This window comes from Trichechus manatus, unplaced genomic scaffold, assembly GCF_000243295.1.
Source record: "Trichechus manatus latirostris isolate Lorelei unplaced genomic scaffold, TriManLat1.0 scaffold00018, whole genome shotgun sequence".
In the NCBI taxonomy this organism is placed as follows: domain Eukaryota; kingdom Metazoa; phylum Chordata; class Mammalia; order Sirenia; family Trichechidae; genus Trichechus; species Trichechus manatus.
The window spans coordinates 25,620,699-25,646,841 of NW_004443954.1; the positions used below are offsets into that span (position 1 = coordinate 25,620,699).

A 26,143-nucleotide genomic window follows, 5' to 3' on the forward strand; every position below is an offset into this window, starting at 1 on the left:
ATGGTAGTCAAAACAGCCTGGTACTGGTACAATGACAGATACATTGACCAATGGAACAGAATTGAGAACCCAGATGTAAATCCATCCACCTACGGTCACTTGATCTTAGACAAGGGCCCAAAGTCCATCAAATTGGGAAAAGACAGTCTTTTTAACAAATGGTGCCAGCAAAACTGGATGTCCATCTGTCAAAAAATGAAACAGGATCCATACCTCACACCATATGCAAAAACTAATTTGAAATGGATCAAAGACCTAAATGTTAAGTCAAAAACTATAAAGACAAAATAGGATCAATGCTAAAAGCCCTAATACACGGCATTAACAGGATACAAACCATAACCAACAACACACAAACTCCAGAAGATAAGCTAGATAACTGGGATCTTCTAAAAATCAACACCTACATGCTTCAAAAGAGTTCACCAAAAGAGTAAAAAGAGAACCTACAGATTGGGAAAAGTTTTTTGGACTGTACAAGTCAGACAAAGGTCTAATCTGCATAATTTACAAGAAAATCCAACACCTCTACAACAAAAAGACAAATAATCCTATTAAAAAATGGGCAAAGGAAATGAATAGACACTTCTCCAAAGAAGACATTCAGGCGGCCAACAGACACAGGAGGAAATGCTTAGGATCAATAGCAATTAGAGAAATGCAAATTAAAACCACAATGAGATAGTATCTCATCCCGGCATTACTGGCACGAATCAAAAACACTGGAAATAACAAATATTGGAGAGGCTGCGGGGAGATCGGAATTCTTATGCACTGCTGGTGGGAATGAATAATGATACAACCATTTTGAAAATAATATGGCACTTCCTTAGAAAACTAGAAATAGAATACCATACGATCCAGCAATCCCACTCCTAGGAATATATCCTAGAGAAATAAGAGCTTTCACACGAATATACATATGCACACTCATGTTCATGGCAGCATTGTTCACAATAGGAAAAAAGATGGAAACCACCTAAATGCCCATCAACAGATGAACGGATAAACAAACTGTGGTACATAGACACAATGGAGTACTATGTAATGAGAAAGAACAACAAAGAATCTGTGAAGCATCTCATAACATGGATGAAACTGGAGGACGTTATGCTGAGTGAAATAAGTCAGTCACAAAAAGACAAATATTGTATAAGAAGTCTACTGTAAAAACTCATGAAAAAGTTTGCACACAAAAAATAATCTTTGTTGGTTACAAGTGATTGGGGGGGAATACTAAATACACAATAGATAAGTGGTGACTTTGGTGAAGGGTAAGACAGTACTCAATACTGGGGAAGCCAGTACAACTTGTACAAGGAATGGTCATGGAAGGTCCATAGACACATCCAAATTCCCTGAGGGACTGAATTGTTGGGTGGAGGGCTGTGGGGACCATGGTCTTGGGGAACATCTAGCTCAATTGGCATAACACAGTTTATAAAGACAATGTTCTGCATTCTATCTTGGCGAGTAGCGTCTGGGGTCTTAAAAGCCTCTGAGCAGCCATCTAAGATATTCCACTGATCTCACCCCTTTGGGAGCAAGGGAGAATGAAGAGAACAGGATACAAGGAAAAGATTACTCCAAAGGACTAATGGACCACATCTACCAAGGCCTCCACCAGACTGAGTCCAGTACAGCTAGATCGTGCCCGGCTACCACCACTGACTGCTCTGACCGAGATCACAACAGAGGGTCCTGGACAGAGCTGGAGAACAATGTAGAACAAAATTCTAACACACAAAAAAAGGCCAGATTTACTGGCCTGACAGAGACTGGAGAAACCCCAAGAGTATGGCCTCTGGGCACCCTTTTAGCTCAGTGGTGAAGTCACTCCCGAGGTTCACTGTTCAGCCAGGGATTGGTTAGCCCCATAAAACAACACAGGACTAATGAGGCACAGCAGTCCAGGGACAAAGACTAAAAGGCAGGAGGGGACAGGAAAGCTGGTGATAGGGAACCCAAGGTTGAGAAAGGATAGTGTTGACATGTCATGGGGTTGTTAACCTTTGTCATAGGGCAATATGTGTACTGTTTAATGAGAAACTATTCTGTTCTGTAAACCTTCATTTAAAGTATCAAAAGAAAAAAAAAAGAATTATCTATGTGAGACCAAATTGACAACAGCAACTCAAAAGGTTTGATGAGAAGCCTAGGGGGCAGTGAGCTGAAGATAATGGTGATGGAATAATTTGGAAACTGATAGTGAGAATAGCAGCACAACTGGAAGAACGTAATCTATGTCACTGAATTGTACGTGTAGAAATTTTTGAAACGATGTGTCTTTGGCTATATACCAAAAAAGGAAAAAGGTCCTCCAAGATCGAGAAGTGAGAGTGTTTCATGATGTCATAAAACAATATGCATACTGACTGTGTAATGAGAAACTATTTGCTCTGTAAACCTTCACCTAAAGTACAATTTAAAAAAAATTTTTTTTAAACACGCTTTCAAATGGTATATAAAAATGACAGATCAGGACGAGATAAAAAAATCTGAAAATATTTCTGAAAAATATGCCCCACTGGAGAGGAAAATGGAAAGATTTGGAAGTGAAGATGAAATGTTCACACACGCAAATGGTTTCTGAGGTGCTTAGAAAAGGCGACTCCTTGAGGGCCTGGACTACTCAGCAATAGTGTTTCACAAGGGCAGCCTCCATCAGCTAGTAGTTCCCAAACATTCATTCCTTATTTGTAAGGAATGCTGATAAAGCAAAGTCCAGAACTAAATTGACTGTCTTCTTCACATTATCTTTTGCCTGTTGCTTCATTTGAATAAATACTGGGGCTTTCAGTGCTGAGAGCATTTCCTAAGATCCTCTGCATTTGTTGTCTGGAATTGCCCCAACTGGACCTTAACTCTTAACTTTATTTCCAGGTAGAAATATTATAGAGTCAAGGTAATGAGATAAATTTCCCCACTCCAAACAATTAAAATGTATCCAGTACTCTTGTCCTACCTTTAATTTTGTGGCTGGAAACCACAGGCAGCTCCAGGCACTCCACTATAGTATCAACAATGACAACAACAAATCCAGCAAATAACTAGTTACTTCCTGCAAAGCTATACTAACCGAATTTTAAAATAAAAACTATGCAAAAAAATTGAAATGGAAACAAGTGTTCTGAAAAGAAAAGACATTCATTTTTTAAAGTCACCTTTTCTTTATTATCCTAGGTAATTTCTGTCATTATAACAGCAAGGATTTTTCCTGCTATAACTGAAGAAGAATTGAATAATATTCACAATTTATTAAGTTCCTACTATATGCCAGGCTCTGGGATGAATATCTTATATGCATTTCTCATTCAATCCTCATTACAAACTCATGAAGTAAGTTATTATGTAAATTTTAAGATAAGAAAAATGAGCACATAGATTAAATAATATGCCCAAGTCATATAATAGTGAAGCATGGAATGTCTCCATGCCCCTCACTGAAACATCATTCATGGGTGTTCCATGTATTCTTAAACACAATTCTCCAGGATACAGCAGCAACATTGCCAATAGTTGAGATTTTAGTATGTGCTTAGCATTGCCCTAAGCACTTAACATACATTTTCATGCCATTCTTATTCAGTCCTCACACTAGTCCTATGAGGTGCTGTCCCTTACTAAACAGGTGGACAAATCAGGACTTAGAGGTTAAGTAATTGGCCTGAGTTACACAGGCAGTCACAAAAAAACAAACTTCAAACTCAGGCAGAGCAAGTTTTACTCCCATGCCTTTCTGGGCGTAATATCAAAGGACATTGACATGGCAGAGATAATAAAAACCAGTTGTGCAGTAAAGGTTAACTCAACAGGCTTGGGTTATTCAAACCCAGAATATTCCAAAGAAAGGACTGGCCCTTGACTGGGTCCTGGGAGATCATCTCTGAGCTCATAGAATATTCTGCCTGATAAGACTGTTTTTGAATGCCTGAGGACTTGGGCCTTGCTATATCAGTTTGACCTTTGCGGGGCTGGAGACTGAGTATCTAAGGTCAGTTATGCAGGCACTGCTTATATAACTGACCTCAATAAAAATCCTGGACACCAAGGCTCTTGGAATTTCCGTGGCTGACACTACTTTGTACATGTTGTCACACATCATTACTGGGAGAATTATGCATGTCCCTGTGCAAATCCACTGGGTGGGGACAACTGAAAGCCTGTGCTTGAACTCTCCACTTTGCTCCATGTGCCTTTTCCCTTTGCTAATTTTAATCTGTATCCCTTAGATGTAATAAACCATAGCCATGAGTATAACAGATTTTCTGCGTTCTGTGAGTCCTTCAGGTGAATTATTGAGCTTGAACGTGGTGTTGGGGATCCCTGACACACTGGCCCAACAAAATTTTATGATAATTTTCCAAACTTAAAATATATGGTATTTTATGCAAACAATGTGTACATTTTAAGTGTGTTTGCAAATCGCATACTCCCCTCACAAAGTATTTTTGTAAGCATGGTATGCTAATTTTTTCACAGCAACATGTAAAAAATAATTGGCATAATGGTGCTTACAAAAATACTTCACAGGGCAGGGCGTGGTTGACAAACAATTGTAGAAGGCATGCGTTATTTGTGTAAAACTATGGTAGTGTGTGAACATCTGTCCACTCTGCCTGACATTTCTACTCAAACATAACCAATAAATCAAACATGATTAATAAACTCACTTGGAAATTGCTCAGACCCTACACAACAGTGTAACCAGATCTCTACCAATGGAAATTCCACAACACACGTGTCAGTCCCAGAGAGTAATTAGTTATCTTTGGTCAGTAGGGTACTCTTTAGGATGCTAATCATTTACTTAATATATTAGGAGTATCTTAGTTATTTAAAAGGATTCACTTTAATTCAATTTAAGAAAACTTTATTTAGTTCCTATTATTTCCTAGGCACTGTGTTAAATTCAAGGTCACTGAGTAGCACAAATGTTTTGCACTCAACTACTAACTTAAGGGCTGGTGTTTGTAACTCACCCAATGACACCACAGAAGAAAAGCCCAGCAATCTGCTTCTATAAAGATTATAGCCAAGAAAACCCAATGGAGTAGTTCTACTCTGTAAAACAGGATCACTATGAGTCAAAATATGTTTGTTTGTGTGTGTGTTATGCTCATTGCTGTCTATATAGTAATGATGCTTACTAAAGGTTTGAAAGATAAATAATGAGAAACCAATTCTGGAGATACACATCTAATCTAATGGGGAATACAGATGTATAAATAATTGTATTTCAAACATGCACACACATTTATAAAAAGAAAAAAAAAGATGCATGGCGTGAGCCAGTGGTGGGGCTGGGATGGACCTGGGGTGGCAGTGGCCTGGTGGATCTCTAGCCATGGCTGCATGGCAGGGGCGGGCAGAAAGAGGGTGAGATGGAGTACGGGGCTAGGTGGGAGGGAGAAAGAAAAGGGAGAAAGGGAAGAAAAGAAAAAAAAATATATGGCAGCATAGTAGGACCAGTAGATGGGGGTGAGGCAGACCCAGGGTGGTGGCAGACTGGTGGCGGTGTGGTGGGGGCTGGCAGGAAAGGGAGTATTGTACAGGGTTAGGTGAGAGGGAGAAAGAAAAGGAAGAAAGACCAAAAAAAAGCCATGCAGCAGGACTGAGAGGGGCTGGCCTGGGGAGGGTGGCTCATATTGTGGACCCCAACTGTGGTGGCCCCCAGCATGGGGCGGTTCTTACTTCTACTCACCAAAATGGTTAGGGGTGGGAAAGCATGTTTCCTTGGTTACCAAGTGCTCTGTCTCCTGTTGGGAGCTTTGGAAAGTTGCCTTCCTGTACTCCCTGTCCAGGGTTTTTGCTGGCTGTGCTTCAAGATGGCCATGCTGTGCCAGATTAGTTGACAGGGGACCTCCACTCCATATCTCTCCTCATTCTCTGTTTTCCACCAGTTTCTTCTTCCATTTGGTGTTTGATCTAGTTTCATATCCGTCTTTGATGCTTGGGGTTCCAAGATTGACGTTTGCATCTGTTTTACTTAGTTTTTCAGGTCTTTGCTTCAGAGGGATGGCATGATGTGTCTGTCTAGTGTGCCACATTGGCTCTACCCATCTCAGGCTATAATTTCTTGATCTGAGGCCCATAAAATCAATTGCTTTTATTGAATTGAGGTTTAAAATACTCTGAGCTGAGAGAATATTTGATGGGAACTCTGGATTAATCAGCAGAGCCTTCAGGGTCTCCCTGATTGAAATCTATGGTACCTAAAATTTATTCAGATAATTCAAAAAAGGTCCTCTATGGAGGTGGCAGAACATTTTAATTAAACCAATCACAGTGACTCAGACAGAAAAAAAAAAAAAAAAACTAAGCTACCTTTTTGCTACCGGCCTCCTGATGCTCTGAAGGAAGAAAAAAATAGTTCATAGAAATAAATAACAAGTTATGTAATTCGAATAGTTCTTGGGTTGATCAAAGTTGAGGTCAATTTAGTGTATGAATCACCATTAGAAAGTGTGGACAGAAAACGACAGGTTGTATTAAACCTGTGTGTGCTTTATCAAGACAGTATATGAAAAAGCCAATTTATACTGAAAAGTAAAGCAAGTTGAAAGTAAGCATCCCTTAGATTTCATGATGCAATATCTTGCAAAAATGGTCATTGTTTAAACCTAATCTTTAAAAATGTAAAATCATCTAAATAAAAGTCTAAGCATTCTCCTTATAGATATCTTACAATGAAAAATACCTCTTTGTGAAAAATGAGCATAAACAATCTTGCTTTATTCATGAATTTATTGGTTTCATGATTTAAGATATACTAGGCATTTATACAAAACACAGAAAACACAAAGCTGATAAGGATAGCTAACAAATAGAAAACAGGATCAAGTAATCAAAGCTATCTTAACATGACAGAATGTTACACTGTTAAAAAATAAGATAAAAATGAGCAAGTATCAAAATAATGGCCTGCACTTTGGTTCAAAATAAGTTAAGTATTTTGGAATGAGAGACATTTGCACGGAAAGGATTTTATGTGCAAAATATCCTAAGGATATTAATATATACCAAGAATGCAATAAAGAGGCCTAAAACAAGTATTCCAAACCAACATGGTATTAATAGTTGTATAGGGTCCAGCTGTTCAGTGTATATGGGAAGATAGGTTCCTACTTGGAAAATCACACTGTAATACAGATATTCATAATGATTGTTCTTGTTAGGTGCCACTAAGTCGATTCTGACTCATAGCGACCCCATGTACAACCGAACGAAACACTGCCTGGTCCTGTGCCATCCTCACAATCGTTGCTATGTTGAGCCCATTGTTGCAGCCACCTTGTTAATTCATCTCGTGGAGGGTCTTCCTCTTTTTCACTGATCCTCTGCTCTACCAAGCATGATGTCCTTCTCCAGGGACTGGTCCCTCCTGATAACATTTCCAAAATATGTGAGATGAAGTCTTGCCATCCTTGCTTCTAAGGAGCACTCTGGCTGTACTTCTTCCAAGACAGACTTGTTCGATCTTCTGGCAGTTCATGTTATATTCAATATTCCGCTAATACCATAATTCAAAGGCATCAATTCTTCTGTGGTCTTCCTTATTCGTTGTCGAGCTTTTGCATGTATATGCAGCAATTGAAAACACCATGGCTTGGGTCAGGAGCACCTTAGTCCTCAAAGTGACATCTTTGCTTTTTAACACCTGAAAGAGGTCTTTTGCAGCAGATTTGCCCAATGCAATATGTCATTTGATTTCTTGAGTGCTACCTCCATGGGTGTCGACTGTGGATACAAGAAAAATGAAATCCTTGACTACTTCAATCTTTTCTCCATTTATCATGATGTTGCTAGTTGATCCAGTTGTGAGGATTTTTGTTTTCTTTATGTTGAAATGTAATCCATACTGAAGGCTGTAGGCTTTGCTCTTCATCAGTAAGTGCTTCAAGTCCTCTTCACTTTCAGCAAGCAAGGTTGTGTCATCTGCATATCAAAGGTCATTAATGGGCCTTCCTCCACTCCTGATGCCATGTTCTTTTTAATATAGTCGGGCTTCCCAAATTATTTTCTCCGCATACAGACTGAATAAGTATGATGAAAGGATACAACCCTGAAGCACAACTTTCTTGATTTTAAACCACTCAGTATGTCCTTGTTCTGTTGAAATGATTGCCTCTTGGTCTATACACAGGTTCTACATGAGCAAAATTAAGTGTTCTGGAATTCCCATTCTTTGCAATGTTATCCATAATTTGTTATGAACCACACAACTGAATGCCTTTTCATAGTCAATAAAGCACAGGTATACATATTTCTGGAATTCTTTGCTTTCAGCCAGGATCCATCTGACATCAGCAGTGATATCCCTCATTCCACATCCTCTTCTGAATCTGGCTTGAATTTCTGGCAGTTACCTGTCAATGTATTGCTGCAAACGTGTTTGAATTATCTTCAGCAAAATTTTACTTGTGTTTTTTATTCACGAAATTGTTTGATAATTTCTGCCGTTGGATCGCCTTTCTTTGGAATGGGCACAAATATGGATCCCTTCTAGTTGGTTGGCCAGGAAGCTCTTTTCCACATTTCTTGGCATAGAAGACTGAGGGCTTCCAATGTTGCATCCTTTTGTTGAAACTTCTCAGTTGGCATTCTGCCAATTCCTGGAGTCTTGTTTTTTGCCAGTGCCTTCGTTGTAGTTTGTACTTCTTCCTTCAGTACCATTAGTTCTTGATCATATGCTACCTCCTGAAATGGTTGAACATTGACCAATTCTTTTTGGTACAGTGAGGCTGTCTATTCCCTACATCTCCTTTTGATGCTACCTGCATGGTTCAATATTTTGCCCTTAGAATTCTTCCATATTGCAACTCAAGGCTTGAATTTTTTCTTCATTTCTTTCATCTTGAGAAATGCTGAGATTGTTCTTCCCTTTTGGTTTTCTAACTCCAGGGTTTTGCACATTTCATTGTGATACTTTACTTTGTCTTCTCAAGCCACCCTTTGAAATCTTCTGTTCAGCTCTTTTACTTCATCATTTCTTCCTGTCGCTTTAGCTACTCTATGTTCAAGAGCAAGTTTCAGAATCTTTTCTGACATCTCTTTTGGTCTTTTCTTTCTTTCCTGTCTTTTTAATGACCTTTTGCATTCTTCATTTATGATATCCTTGATGTCACCTACAACTTGCCTGGTCTTCAGTCATTAGTGTTCAATGCATCAAATCTATCAACTAGCCATTTTTGACAATACTGAAGAAACACTGAGAGACCTGCACCTCAAATTAAAAATAAGTGATGGAATCCACAGTCCAGTTACCCAAATCCAACTGCTCTTCAAGTTAGGCAGCAGGAGATGGAATGAGTGAGCAGAAGCTGATGTTACTTATAACAGCAAGCTAAGGCAGGCACACACCATCCTGACTGTGAAGACAAGATGGTTCATGGAAAAAACATTAAACCTTAAAGTTTACACTGTTTAATGCCTTAACTGTAATGATAAAGAAACTGAGTTCTAGAATAGTCAAGTGTCATGGCCAGTATCACACAGATGTTTGAGGGACTGAACAGATATGATACACAATTCCATTGAATCCCAGTTCAGTGCTCTTTCCACCAAACCATGCTTCCTGGAGGTTTTCTACGAACAGGTTTATTTTATGTATAATTTATCCTCAAAGCTATATACATCCTGCACTATCTTGAAAGTAGACTGAAAAATGTAAGCACATTCTTCAGGAACTGACAGTTGTTTTCAGATGTTTTAAAAGTATGAAATAAGTTTTCTAAAATATTTTTCTACTAACGTATTTTAATATGAATGGCTAATGTAATATAAATCTATCTAGCATGACACGGTTACATGGCAAAACCAAGAAGAAAGTATTTCAGGCAAAACACAACTTTTTACTACTACAGATGTTTGATAGAGGTAGAAAGAAGACAACTAAGGGAGTAATGATCTAATTGCTAAGTAATGAATGAGAACCTTGTAGTTAGTATTCATACGTGAAAATGTTTTTTCCCACCTAAAGTCACAGATGTTTATAAAACCACTCCCACTGCAATCAGAGAAGGTAAAACTTAAAACATCTCATGGACATTTTGTAGATGATATTTTCAAAGTGTATCTGCATTAAAGGAAGTTTCAACATTTGGATTAATAGGATTGCATGTCCAAGTCCAGAGTCTGTTATTAAACACCCAACTCCACTCCTTCTCTGCAAGAAACCAGCAAGTCCAATGTGGACAGGCAGAGGCAGTTGTGGTTCATGTAAGATGTACATTATACCCAGAGTGAAGAAAGAAGATCCACATCAGGATCAAGAGCAACAACCGAACTAGGACTTGCCCATGGGATGCTAGTAGGAAACAATTACTTATTAACACGCAAAAAGACATTAGACTTAAAAATGATTCTTCAGTTACTTTATATGTCTCTGGTGATCTTGTCAATATATTCTATTGATTCAATTCTTCTAAACAAAGCCTTTTATCATATTTATAAAATCATCAACTAAAAGAAGCCCTTTATTAATAAAATGTACCTGATTTAACTCATCCTAATCAATATTGCAAGGAGCCCTGGGGGCGCAGTAGTTAAGTGCTTGGCTGCTAATTAAGAGAGCTGTGGTTCTAACCCACACAGCCACTCCACAGGAGAAAGATGTGGCAGTCTGCTTCCATAAAGATTACAGCCTTGGAAACCTTATGAGGCAGTACTACTCTGTCCTAAAGGGTTGCTATCTTAGTTATCTAGTGCTGTTATAACAGAAATACCACATATGGATGGCTTTAACAAACAGAAATTTATTCTGTCACAGTCTAGGAGGGCTGAAGTCTGAATTCAGGACATCAGCTCCAGGGGAAGGTTTTCTGTCTCTGTCTGCTGTGGGGGAAGGTCCTTGCCATCAATCCCGGTTGTGGAGCTTCTCAGTGCACACACCCCACGTCCAAAGGAAGCACTCTTTTCCTGGCTCTTCTTTCTTGGTGGTATGAGGTTTGTCATGGATTGAACAGTGTTCCCCAAAAATATCTGTCAACTCAGATAGGTCATGATTGCCAGTATTGTATGATTGTACACCATTTTGTCATCTGACATGATTTCCCTATGTGTTGTAAATCCTACCTCTATGATGTTGATGAGATGGGATTAGTGGCAGTTATGTAAACTCAATCTACAAGATTAATCTACAACTTAAGCCAATCTCTTTTGAGATATAAAAGACTGAAATGAGCAGAGAGACAGGGCGATCTTATACCACCAAGAAAGAAACACTGGGAGCATAGTGGGTCCTTTGGACCCCAGGTCCCTGAGCTGAGAAGCTCCTAGACCAAGGGAAGTTGATAACAAGGACCTTCCTCCAGAACTGACAGACAGAGAAAGGCTTCCCCTAGAGCTGGAGCTCTGAATTTGGACTTCTAGCCTCCTAGACTGTGAGAGAATAAATTTCTCTTTGTTAAAGGCATCCACTTGCGGTATTTCTGTTATAGCAACACTAGATGACTAAGACAAGGTCCCGCTCCTCTCTGCTCAATTCTCTATTTTATATCTCAAAAGAGATTGACTCAAAACACAACCTAATCCTATAGATTAAGTCCTGCTTCATTAACATAACTGCCTCTAATCCTGCCTCATTAGCATAATAAAGGTTAGGATTCACAACACATGGGAAAATTATATCAGATCACAAAATGGTGGACAACCACACAATACTGGGAAACATGGCCTAGTCAAGTTGACGCACATGTTTTGGGGGACACAATTCAATCTATAACAGTTGCTATGAGTCAGAATCGACTCAATGGCAACAGGTCTGGTTTGGTTTGGGTTTAATCAATATTGCAAAAGTTAAGGTGATCCCAGCATGCACTTTATAGAAAGATCTGATTTTTGACCTTTGGGATGCCACCTTTGACATTTATATGTGTCAAGCAAACAAGGGAAATGGCCAGGCAGCCCCAAAACTTCAGGAGCCAAGATGGGAAAGATGAGGAGTAACTCATGGAGAAATGTGCAGTGGCAGGTGTGCAGATCTCTTGGTGTTGACTGAATTCTGGGACAGTGTATAAGGATCCAGCATGGCCAGATGGCAGGCTTTGGGGGTTGGACCCTAGCCACTGTGTGTAGAGCTTTTAAGATGCATGATTATTGAACCCCTCACATACACAATAGCCTGCAGCTCTGTTCTACCACCTTGCCCTCACGCTTAGGGAAGTATCAGCCATTCCCCTCCTATGATGGGAGAGGTGAGGCTGGGGTGAAAGTTTTGTAGTTACACGTTTGTGACTTGCAAGCCAGTGGCCAGATCTGTTATTTCAATAGTTTGCAAGGATTAAGTGCTCAGCTACAGTAGTTTTCCAGGAGGCAAACTCCTTCTGTGAAAGGTCATCCTATCGGGAAGCAAGCCCTCTGCTCAGTTACATGTTTATGTAGGGCCACCACATACAGGTGTGAGGTAATCTCTGTAATAAGGACATGCCTTGTATCTCTGCAATGCCTGCCCTAATACAGTCAGTACCTATCACATGGCAGGCATACTGCAAATATCTGTGGAATGACTGCATTTTTGCACACCAACACTTCCACATGCACAGCAGCACATGAATACTTGTTGAATCCATGTTTTAGAAAGCTCATTAATAAATTCATCCCAGTCATTTTTTTCCTCAGTCTTAGCTCACTCTCCAAAGTTTCTACTGTGTTGTCATTGAACTACAAGGAGGAATGATCTTCTTGTTTTCACAATGAATCAATAACTTAAATTTTAAGTGTTTAGCACTTGCTAAAGTTTCCTTCATATTGTCAGTTTTTAATCCTATTTTTTGTGTGATGAATTTTTAAGGTCTATCTGGCCTTCTAGACTTTAACCTTCAAGAGGGCAGAGATCATGTCTGTTTTGCCCATCTTTAGTGACATTTAGTATCACACAATCAATATTTGATGATAGATTAAATGAAAGAATGATTTGAAACGGTCTCTATCATAAGACCTGATTTTATCATTTTGTAAATCACTTGGTCTATCTCAATCAAAACCTTAAACATCTCAATCTCTAAAAATTTAACAATGGTAACATTTTAAAAATGCTTTTGCCAGAACAGACAAAATTTTTGTAAGACTTATGGAAGCTTTTCTCTTAAGCATTTTGCTACTCATAAAAGAAAAGTCTATTCTTAGAGACTTCAGCTAACATGCTATTTTCAACCAACTCAAATTTTACTTGAAGTGGCCATCCCTGATTTAGGTGCCATTATTTCCTGTCACAAAGATTAAATTCTCCTTCTGTCAAAAATTTTAACTAAGCATGTGTTTCTCATGCAGTGTGATTCTTTACAGTGCTCTATGGATTCTTGACATGACATGGAAATATGCAACTGAGACTAGTCCAATGTGGCAAAAATCAAAATGCTAATTTCTCTTCTCTATGGTTGTGTGATAGTACTGTAGAGTTGTCTGCAAGAGGCATCTATTATCTGTTATTTTCTTAAAGAAAAGGGAGCACACCAGTAACTAATTTTCAAAAGCACTTTTCTTAAGACAAGATTATAATTTATTTGTCTCCTGTGATGGGTTTTTTTTTTTTTAATGGTTCAGAAACAGTAGTCCACTATTTCATTTCACCCAAAACTGGCTGGATTCTGATGAACAGGACTTGTCAGAGATCATAATTTTGTACTTCCCAGTCAGAAGAGAACACATTTAAGAGAAGAAAAATGATCAAATAGATGAAGAGAGAAACTAGAAATTCAAACCTTGAGGCCTAGAGCACTTTATTCATGCCTCAGTTTCTATGTCAGAGAAGTAGAAAAGATTATTTTTGTTGTTACTTAGACTTTGATGATAATTTACTGTTGTCCATAAAATATATTCATAAAATATTTTGTATGTGATAGACCAATATGTTGTCATAATTTAATACTATCTTTTTCTCAGATAATTGTTCCAGAGTAAACATTGATTTCAAGACAAAGAAACTCATTTTAAAATATATGCATTATTTGCAATATAAAACCACAAAAAGCATAATAATAGCATAAAAACAGTTCATGTGATAGACACCCACTCCTCACTTACCAACATGATTAGGTTTCCAAAGACCAGGTTGTTATGTGAAAATCAGTTTTATGCAAAAATGGAGGATGACCACATCAGATCACAAAATGGAGGATAACTACATCATTACATAATTGCCAAATTACATCATTACATAGTTGCCAAACCACTGAGAATCATGGCGCAGCCAAGCTGACACATAACCATCACAACCAGCATTACTCTCACCTCACACCTCAGCATTTGTTACTGCCAGATGTATGTCATTAATGTGCAAACTCATCAGCTAGTAGTTTTTTTGCTATTGTCATAAATGCAAAGTGTTAGATAACAAGAAAGTTGTAAGTGAGGAATAGGTATAATGTAACATTTATCATAAAAACAATTTGATACTCTTCCTGGAGTAGCCACAAAGCAATAGCAATACAGACAAACCAACCATAAAAAAAGAAAAAAAACTGTTGATTACTTGTGGTTGGAGAAGATAAGGGATCCCTCACCTCTGATTTTGGTGGTGTTTCTGTCTGGATTTTTGTCTCATTTATCTTTTGCTCCTCTTGGTTGAGTGTTGCAGACATTCCCATTGGGTTTTCTCTGCCAAATGAAATTGAGATTTTAAAAGATGCCATCCTCTCGAAATCACTTGTTTCTTCTCAGAAAATTCACCATATGCTTGGCTATGCAAGCTAAGTTTTGTGTTGTTTCTGTTTCAATGCCAAGTCAAATCTTTGTACCCAGCATTACATAGTTACCGCAAAATGACTTTTTGTTCTTCACAGCAGGCTGCATGTGAATGGCATTCCCATAAAACCTATTCACTGCTTTGTAAATCCAAGTAACAGTTTAACACCACAGTATGGATCAAATGACTTATTCAAGATGTTTTTCGTATAGACTCTAAATGAGAACTCCTCTGATAACATGGTACTAAGCCTTCCTCAAAAGGGGAAACTAAAACTTGATTCAAAAAGAATTTTATATGACCTTACTGAAATATGACAATCGAAGACACATACACATACATGTAAATGAAGGAAAACATTGGCTGTTTTTCTGCCTTTTATTTAAAAACAATTTGTTTTGGTGTCTTGATCAGAAATAGACATCCCCAACTTAACTGAATAAGTACTTCAATTTCATAGTGTACGCTCATCGTGCTGTTTTTATTTAGGATTTCAATGTTAAGCTGTTCATGTTCATTCCTTAGGATCAGGCATACGACTGTTATTTACTTTTTGAATGGAAGTTATTCACATATTGCAACACTACAACTTTCAGATTTTAGAGGACTCATCAAGAACAAAAAACTATATTAATGTCTGACTCTACATAAATAATAAATAATTGCAACTACTTCCTTATGCCACAGTTGTAGTCAATAATTTAAGGTGATTCATGAAGTATATGTCAACATGAGAAGATGGAACAACAAAAATTAGAAACACTTGACCATTTGTAGTGACAACCCAGACTATACACTACTAGTATCTTAGGGACTGCCCCGACCATGTTGTTATTTATATCCTTCAAGGATTATAAGATATAATTTTATGCAATAGTAAGATTTTAAACACCAAACCTATAAAATTTAGGTTTTTCCAGTAATGACTTAATTACAATACAGTACTCAGACAATGGAGATTGATGTCAAAAAAAGGAACATCAAAAAATGAAAAGATCAGAAATAACTATAAATTGGTTCACTGAGGGTAAATGCACAACTAGAGAGAAAAAAGTAAAGATTCCTAAATGTAATTGAGGGCCCATTTACCTATGTACAAATAAGTTAGAAATCCAGAATTTACAAAGAGAAGATAAATGACCTTCCAGTCACTGCTATAAGCACTAGGAATAACACAATGCATAAGACACAGCTTTGACAGTGATGAGGCTGCAGCCCAAATGGGAAACACATAGGCAATGGCCTCTGATCTGTCTTGGTGAGTGCTATACAGACACATGCACCAAGTCCTCAGGGAGCACTAAGCAGGAAACAGGGTGCTAGTGCAGAGATCCCGAACAAGCATAGGGAGGGCTGCATAACAGGATCAGCCTGAGCATCACTGTGAAATACCAAATGACCACCTCTCATCCTCTCCCTTTCACCTCATTGGCTTTTCAAGACTCTATATTGGCCTTTCAAAAATGACATCAATATTCTTTTATATAACACAATACTTACTTTAGTAGTAGGAAATGCAGGTCCTGAAAGACATTTCTGGAAATGTGCAATGATTTTAGTCAATTTTAAAGTTAGAAGGAGCAGTCCCTACAAGACCAGTCTCACTTTGGACACCAATTGTGAGTATGGGGTTTGTAAAATCACCCTCTGTTATGAGAAAGACTCACAGAACTCACTGAAAGCTGTTATACTCACAGTTATGGTTTGTTACAGGGAAAGGATACAAATTAAAATCAGAGAAGGAAAAGATGGATAGGGTGGTATCTAGAAGGGGTCGAAATGCAGAGTTTTTGGTCATACTCTCCCCATGGAGTCATGAACAGTGTTATCACGGCACGTGACAATATAAACATAGTATTGCCAACAAGAGAGCTCTCCTGAGCTCTAGGGTCCAAAGTTTTTATTAGGGCTCAATCACATACTGCCTGGTGGCCGAACTTTAGTCTCCAGACCCCCTCAGTGGTCAGGATAATGTCTTTACTTTCCAGTGCCTCCAGAGGTTGGAATTGATATGGCATGGCCCAAATCACCCATCATAAATCACATTGTTAAACTGCCCAGTGGCCAAAGCCCCAGGCAAACAAAGACACTACTATCAGGGGACTAGAAATCACTTCCCAGCAGCCAATAGCAAAGGCCAGAGTTCTCTTTGGGTAAGGTTAGTTCTTCACTACTGTTATGGATTGCATTGTGCTTCCACCCTCATAATATGTGTTGGAATCCTAATTCCTATTCCCTTGGATGTAATCTAATCTAATGCAAAGTAATCACTTTCCGTAACGTAATGTAACCTAATGTAATGTGATGTAATCATTCAGATGAGGTCATACCAGTGCAGGGTGTATCCTAAATCTAATCATTTCTGACTTTTATAAAAGACAGCATAGACACAGACACATATGCTCACACACAAGGCAAGACAAATGCCATGTCGGGATCACCAAGAACCAAGGAATGCCCAATGAAGAAATCAACATGGCTAAGACCCAGATTTGCACTTTTAGATTCTAGACTGTGAGAAAATACATTTCTGTTCTTTAAAGCCACTCTCTTGTGGTATTTGTATTACAGTAGTACTAGTTAAGACAACTACATAAAAGTCTTGCAGGATTTCCTCATATCACTCTGTACAGAAGGATGCCCACTTTGCCTTTGGGTCAGGTAGGTCACATAAAGAAGTTCAAAATTCAAGTTCCAAAGTGGCCTCTAATAATACTTTGAACTGGAGCAAAACTTATCAGCATATTCTCTCTTTCTGACTTTAAAATTTAATGAAAAGTAATGTGAAAATTTATTATCTGCAATGTAAAATAAAGCCTGTGTCAGAAAGTGAAAGAATCAGAATTGCTAGTTGGAAATACTATCGAAAGGTAAGTATTATACATATAGTTGCATTTGGATGATGAATTATTCTTCAAATTGTGTCTCCTTATATCAAAAATTTTAGAAATATCAATAACCACCAGACTGGAGATCAACTTCCAGCATGACAGAGCAAGGGACTCTGCAGACCCATTCCCAAAGGAAACTGGTGAAAATCAGTGTTAAAAAAGAAAAACAACTATTTTAAGACCTCTAAATATGATCCTAAGGGCAGACAGTAAACAAAGAAATATCTATTCAAGAAAATCTACAAAAAATCAGTAATAGAAACAAAAGTCTGTGATATTTAAACAAAGACCACTTCCCCCCTCCCCTATACCAGCTCAGTGAGGTGGAGACTCCACTCCAGACTGCTGCAGTCAAGAACACAGGGCTCTCTCTCCACCCAGCTTCCAGTCAGAGGGCTTTCTTCCTACGAGGAGTACAGAGTCAGCATTTTTTAAAGTATCACGTGCTACCTATTGCTGAAGCTAAGTTACAGGCAATGCGGTTGAGAGTTGGAAGCTTCCTTCTTTGCCCATCCCCCACTCATGGAATGAAGATCTTACCTTGAATGAACTGCACTGAGAATACTGGAGCCCTGATTACCCTTGTCCCAGCTCATGACACAGAGTTTCCATGCCAGGAGAACTCAGGATATTTCCCTCCCCTACTCACCAAGACACTGAAAAAAGAAGAGCAAATTAAACCTAAAGCAAGCAGAAGGGAGAAAATAAAGATTACAGCAAAGATTAACAAAATGGAGAAGAGGAAACAACAATGAAATCAAAAGCTAGTTCTTAGAGAAGATCAACAAAATTGATCAGCTAGATTGACCAAGAAAAAAAAGAGAGAAGATTTAAATAATTAGAGTAAAAAATGAAAGTGAGGGCATTACTACAAACCTTACAGAAATGAAAAAGATTGTAAAGGAATATTATGAGCAATTCTATGTCAATAAGTTAGATACAATTGACAAATTCCTACAAAGACATAAACTACTGAAATTGTCTCAAAAAGAAGTAGACAATATGAATAGACCGATAACAAATGCAAAGGTTCAATCAGTAATCAAAAACCTACTCACAAAGAAAAGCACAGGACCATTTGACTTTACCAAAGAATTCTACCAAGAATTTAAAGAAGAATTAATACCATTTTCACAACTTTTCTAAAAAATAGAAGAGGAGGGAACATATTCCAACTCATTTTATAAGGCCAGATACCAAAACCAGATAAAGACATCACAAGGAAAGAAAACTACAGGCCAACATCTCTTATATACGTGAATGCAAAAGTCCTCAACAAAATAACAGCAAATAAATCCAGCAATATATAAAAAGAATTATACACCATGACCAAGTGGGATTTACCCCATGAACACACGATTGGTTTAGAATCCAAAAACCAATTAATGTAAGACATCATATCAATAAAATAAAATAAAATAATTCATATGATTATTTTAACAAATGCAGAAAACCATTTGAAAAAAATCCAACACCTTTTCATGATTAAAACACTCAACAACCTGGAAATAGAGGGGAATGTCCTTAATCTGATAAAGGGAACCTATAGAAAACCCAAAGATAACATCACACTTAATGGTAAAAGACCAGAAAACTTCATATGTCAATCCATCTCATTAAGGGTTTCCCTCATTTTCGCTGACCCTCTACTTTACCAAATATGATGTCCTTTTCTATTGATTGTTCTTCCCTGACTATGTGTCCAAAGTAAGCTAGCTGAAGTCTCGCCATCCTCACTTTTAATGAGCATTCTGATTGTATTTTTTCTAAGACTGATTCGTTCATTCATCTGCCAGTCCAGGGTATATTCAATATTCTTCACCTACACTACAATTTGAACAGACAAATTCTTCCTCTGTCTACCTTTTTCATTGTCAACTTTCACATGCATATGAGACAATTGAAAAGCACGTATCTTTCAAAAGATGTCATCTATTTTATTATCTGAAACCTACTTTTGTCATATTGTTCTAAGTAAGATTTTAATATACATATTCAGGACCTGATGATATGGGTGCATGACAGTAATTCATTTATATTTTGTTACCTAAATCAATGATCTTAGTAGACTAGTATGAAGTGAAAAAATGAATTTTCTAAACATATTTTAATATAAACTTGCATAAGACTTGTGTCTGAAATTACTTATACTATACTAAAAATTTAACATCTGAATTATATCTTCAGTTCTGCATTTTTTCAGATTACTAGTACCCAGAGCCTCACAGTTTGTATACAGAGGGTAGCTCATAACATAAAACTAAGCTAGAATTCAAGTAAGAGGAGGCAACTATTTGTGCATAATTTAAGTCTCTCTTATGATAGCTATAAATACTTAAATATGTTCACTGTTACCTAGTTGTTATATAAAAAGTAACAGTACATTGGTTGGTGAAAAGTCACTAGTTCCTTAAACAATACCTAGACAGTATAATCTAATTATATGAAAGGGTTGTATCCGAAGCAATGGGAATGAATAAAACTTCCAAATAATCCAAACATCCAGATAATGCAGACAGAATCCTCTCCACGGGCTCAGTATAATAATTGGTCATATAAGCACATGAGGTCAGAGCTCTTCATGTTTTCTCCTGGATATAATGTTCATTGTTCTTGTTGTTAGGTGCCATCGCATCGGTTCCAACTCATAGAGCCCTACGCACCAGAGAATGAAACACTGCCCGGTCCTACACCATGCTCACAATCGTCGTTATGCTTGAGCCCATTGTTGCAGCCACTATGACAATCCATCTCATTGAGGGTCTTCCTCTTTTTCACTGACCCTCCACTTTACCAAGCATGGTATCCTTCACCAGGAACTGGTCCCTTCTAACAACTTGTCCAAAGTATGTAAGATGTAGTCTCGCCATCCTTGCTTCTAAGGAGCCTTCTGCTTGTACTTCTTCCAAGACAGATATGTACATTCTTTTGGCAGTCCGCGGTATATTCAATATTCTTCTCCAACACCGCAATTCAAAGGCATAATTCTTCTTCAGTCTTCCTTATTCATTGTCCAGCTTTCGCTTGCATATGAGGCGATCGAAAACATTATGGCTTGGGTCAGGCACACCTTAGTCTTCAAGGTGACGTCTTTGTTTTTCAACACTTTAAGCAGCAGATTTGCCCAATGCAATGAGTCTTTTGATTTCTTGACCGCTGCTTCCATGGGTGTCGATTGTGGATCAAAGTAAAATGAAATCTTTGACAATTTCTATCCTTTCTCCATTTATCATGATGTTGCTTATTGGTCCAGTTGTGAGGATTTTTGTTTTCTTTATGTTGAGGTGTAATCCATACTGAAGGCTGTAGTCTTCGATCTTCATCAGTAAGTGCTTCAAGTCCTTTTCACTTTCAGCAAACAAGCTTGTCATCTGCATAACACAGGTTGTTAATGAGTCTTCCTCCAATCCTGATGCCCCGTTCTTCTTCATATAGTCCATCCTCTTGGAACATTTGTTCAACATACAGATTGAATAGTTATGGTAAAATGATGCAACCCTGACACATGCCTTTCCTGACTTTAAACCATGCAGTATCCCCTTGTTCTGTCCAAACAAGTGCCTCTTGATCTATGTACAGTTTCCTCATGAGCACAATTAAGTGTTCTGGAATTCGCAGTCTTTGCAATGTTATCCATAATTTGTTATGATCCACACAATTAAATGCTTTTGCATAGTCAAGAAAACACAGGTAAACATCTTTCTGGTATTCTCTGCTTTCAGCCAGGATCCATCGACATCAGCAATGATATCCCTGGTTCCATGTCCTCTTCTGAATCCATCCTGAATTTCTGGCTGTTCCCTGTCGATATACTACAGCTGTTTTCGAATGATCTTCAGCAAACTTTTACTCGGGTGTGATATTAATGATATTGTTCGATAATCTGTGCATTCGGTTGGATCGCCTTTCTTGGGAATAGGCACGAATATGGATCTCTTCCAGTGGGTTGGCCAGGTAGCTGTCTTTCAAATTTCTTGGCATTGAGCACTTCCAGCACTGCATCCGTTTGTTGAGACATCTCAATTGATATTCTGTCAATTCCTGCAGCCTTATTTTCTGACAATGCCTTCAGTGCAGCTTGGACTTCTTCCTTCAGTACCATTGGTTCCTGATCATATTCTACCTCTTGAAATGGCTGAACGTCAACCAATTCTTTTTGGTATAATGACAGTGTGTATTCTGCCCATCTTCTTTTGAGGCTTCCTGTGTCATTTAATATTTTCCCCATAGAATCCTTCACTATTGCAACTCGAAGCTTAAATTTTTTCTTCAGTTCTTTCAGTTGAGGAACACTGAGTGTGTTCTTCTCTTTCAATTTTCTATCTACAGCTCTTTGCACATTGCATTATAATACTTAACTTTGTTTTCTCGAGCCGCCCTTTGAAATCTTCTGTTCAGTTCTTTTACTCCATCATTTCTTCCTTTTGCTTTAGCTATTGAATATTCAAGAGGAAGTTTCAGAGTCTCTTCTAGCATCCATTCTGGTCTTTCCTTTCTTTCCTTTTTATGACCTCTTGTTTTCTTCATGTATGATGTCCTTGATGTCATGACACAACTCGTCTGGTCTTTGGTCATTAGTGTTCAACACTTCAAATCTATTCTTGAGATGGTCTCTAAATTCAGGTGGGATACACTAAGGGTCGTACTTTGGCTCTCATCAACTTGTTCTAATTTTCTTCAGTTTCAACTTGAACTTGCATATAAGCAAACGATAGTCTGTTCCACAGTCAGCCCCTGTCCTTGTTCTGACTAATGATATTGAGCTTTTCCCTGGTCTCTTTCCACAGATGTAGTCAATTTGATTCCCGTGCATTCCATTTGGCAAGATCCTTGTGTATAGTTGTGGTTTATGTTGGTGAAAAAGGTATTTACCACTTCCAGGTAACATGACACTATAAACAGAAGCACCACGCCATCCCTCCACAGCAAAGACCCAAAAAACTACATCAAACAGAGAAAAACTTCAATCCAGGAACACTAAGCATCAAATTAAGAGATAAAGAACTCAGCCAACACCAAATGGAATAAGAACCTGACAGAGAATAGACAGCAAGGAGAGTTAAGAGAGGAGGTCCCCTAACAGCTAACTCAGTATGAATTTACCATCTTGGACTCCTGTCAGAGATCAGAAAACAGGGAGTACAGGAAAGCAACTTCAGGGAGCTCCCAGCAGGAGACAGAACAAGCAGTAACCAGAAATATATGCTTGCCCACCCCCCACCCTTCTTCACCCCCACTCAGCCTCCTTTGCTTCCTGTGACCACAGTCTCTTAGCCAGGAGGCACCGGCTTCTGCCCTGTGCCACTTGGATTCCATCTGCCCATACTGACCAGCTCCCTGAGTGCCATTTGTTTGTTGCTAGTGTTGCTTTTTTCTGCTTCTTTTGGTTTCTTCCGCATCTCTCACCACCTCCTCCTCCTTTCTCTCAAACATCTGGCTCTGTGTGCCATCTTTGCTTCTTCTTGAAAGGCTGTGAAATGCCTCAAGACTGTGGAACTGTTTCCCAGCCCATGCCACCACACTGGGGGCATTTCTTTTTTCTTTTATTTGATTTTGTTTTTCTTTTCTTTTCTCTTTTTTCCTTTTTGTCTTTCTTCATTTCTCAGTTTCTTGTTTGTCTATACTTACCTTCTCTTCCTGTTTCCTGAATACCTGGCACAGTGTGACACCTGTACCTCTTACAGCCAGGCTGTACCTCATGGCCTGGGAGCCACTTCCCTAGTTACTACAGTCGCACTGGTGGGATCCTTGGAGGCTTTGTTTTGTTTTTTTCCCTTAATTTTTATTTATTTATTTATTTATTTTTCTTTTACACTTTTTCTTTTTTTTTTCCGTTTTGTTTTTCTCCATTTCTCAGCTTCTCATCTCTCCACCTCGATGACAAGCTCCCTTAACACTCTTTTTTTGTTTGTTTGTTTGCTCTTGGCTCTTATTTCTCTCATCTCTTTACCATACCCATTGTAGCTCCACACATCACAATCTCCCTCTCCTTCCTACTTACTTGCACTGTGCACTGAACATCACACTCTCAAGCAGCACAGGCACGGCCTACAAGAACCTGCCCTGCACTAACTCCTGGCCTGCCCTGTCAGCCCTAGTAAGTGCCACAAATGATGCATCCCAGCAACTCCCCTTTACCTGGACCTTTCCTGCTGCACCAAAGCTGAGAGAATGACCCTGTACATTTGGCAAAGAGGTGAAAAGTATTGTACCCACAGACAAGTAAACAACAAAGAATGCACACCCTGCCTGCTCAGACATAACCAAATTAAACAAAAAAGCAGGATGAAACAAACAAATTTACAATCAATAAAATAAAGAAAATAACTACTGAATGTCCTGAACACAGCAGACAACATGAAAACATATTTAAAAAAAAAAGGACAGGATGGTTCTAGTAGGCGTACAACATAAAACACCAGATGACTTTCCAGTAGAAAAAAAAAGCAGTAGAAATACTGGATAGGGAATTCATATCTCTATTATTCAGAGGTAACCAAGAGTTTAAGCAAAAAACAGACAAAAAAGAGGAAAAAATAGACAAATTCATGGAAAATACAGACCAAAAAATGGAAGAATTCAGGAAAATAATACAGGAAAAAATTTCCAAAATAAATTCAGAAGTATAAATCATAGAAAATGACAATTAGAAACCAAAAGAATAAACAAGTTTTCAGAAACAGACAGTGTAATAGAAGGGCAAAAGAGCAGGTTTGAAATGATGGAAGAAAGGATCAGTGAAATTGAAGACAAACACTTGGATACAAGTCTGAGGAAAAATCAGAAAAAAGAACAAAGAAAAATGAAGAAACCCTGAGAATTACGTAGGATACAATCAAAACCAAAAATATGTGAGTGATCAGAGTTCCAGAACAGGGGGAAAAAGCAGAAAACACAGAGAGGATCATTGAAGAATTGCTGACAGAAAACTTACAAATACCGTGAAAGATGAAAAGCTGACCATCCAAAAAGCTCAACAAACCACATATATGATAGACCCCAAAAGAAAATCACCAAGGCATATCATAATCATAGTAAAACTAAAGACAAACAAAGAATCCTGAAAGAACCTCGAGAAAAACAAAAAGTCACATACAGAGGAGAAACAATAAGACTAAGCTAGGTTTATTCAGCAGAAACCATGCAGGCAAGAAGGCAATGGGATGACATATATAAAACCTTGAAAGAAAAAAATTGCCACCCAAGAATAATATATCCTGCAAAACTTTCATTCAAATATGATGCTGAAATTAGGAAATTTCCAGGTAAACAGAAATTTAGGGACTATGTGAAAACCAAACCAAACTTACAAGAATTATTAAAGGGAGTCCTTTGAAATGAGAACAAACAACATCAGACCACAGGCTGAATCTAGGATGCAGGATCGTACCAGCCAAATACCAGCCTAGAAAATGTACTGTCAAGGACTATACAAAATGAAAAGAATTACTACAGGGAAACAGAGAGGATGATATGTACATGACAACAACATCAGAACAATAAAAGAGGGAATAAACGGTGTAGGTATAGAACCTTCTAATGGAGAGGAAGGCAAGGTCATACCAAGTAATAATAGACTGCTTCAAACCTAGGAAGACAAGGGTAAACTTCAAGGTAACAACAAAGAAGCTTAACAACCCTACTCATCAAAATAAAGAAGAAAAACATAAAGTCTCAGTAAAAAAAAACCTACGAAAAAAATGAAAAAAATGTCCATAAACAAAAGGAATTCAGCACAGCAGAGTAAGAAGAACAAAGAAAACGTCAGTACCAAGAGAAAAAGCACTACAAAATGACAACAATAAACCTACACCTATCAATAATTACACTGAATGTAAATAGCCTAAATGCACCCATAAAGAGACAGAGACTGACAGAATGGATTAAAAAACAGGATCCATCAATATGCTGTCTACAAGAGACACACCTTGACACAAAGACAAAAATTTATTAAAAAATCAAAGGATGGAAAAAACTATATCAAGCAAACAGCTACCAAAAAAGAGCAGGAGTGGTAATACTAATGTCAGATAAAATACAATTTAAAGCAGAATCCACTGTAAAAGACAAAGGGCACTATATCATGATTAAAGTGTCGATCCATCATGAAGACTTAAACATAATAAACATCTATGCAAACAATGACATGGCTCCATAATACACAAACTGTAACAGCACTGAAAAGAGAAATTGACAGTTCCACAATAATAGTAGAAGCCTTCAACATACCTCTCTTGGTAAAAGACAGAACATCTAGAAAAAAACTCAACAAAGATACAGAAGACCTAAAGGGTACAATCAGCCAACTTGATTTCATAGACATATCTAGAACACTCCACCCAACAGCAGCAAAGTACACATTCTTTTCCAAGGTACATGGAATGTTCTCCAGAATAGACCACATATTAGGCCACAGAGGAACCCTCAACAAAATCCAAAACGTTGATATAACACAAACTGTCTTCTCTGACCACAACACCATCAACGTAGATATTAATAACACAAAGAGCAATGAAAAAAAATCAATTACATGGAAACTGAATAACACCATGCTTACAAACCACTG

The 26,143-nt window shown here is 38.1% G+C and overlaps 1 protein-coding gene across 1 annotated transcript in view; it reads right to left on the reverse strand.

The window, feature by feature from the left end:
* The window catches only part of LOC101341390 (uncharacterized), a gene marked incomplete at its 5' end in the record, with an annotated part of 229,369 nt that overhangs the window by 95,969 nt on the left and 107,257 nt on the right, over window positions 1-26,143 (reverse strand). The window contains 1 exon segment of the mRNA XM_023727725.1: window positions 14,474-14,607. Coding sequence (XP_023583493.1) covers window positions 14,474-14,607 — 134 coding nt within the window.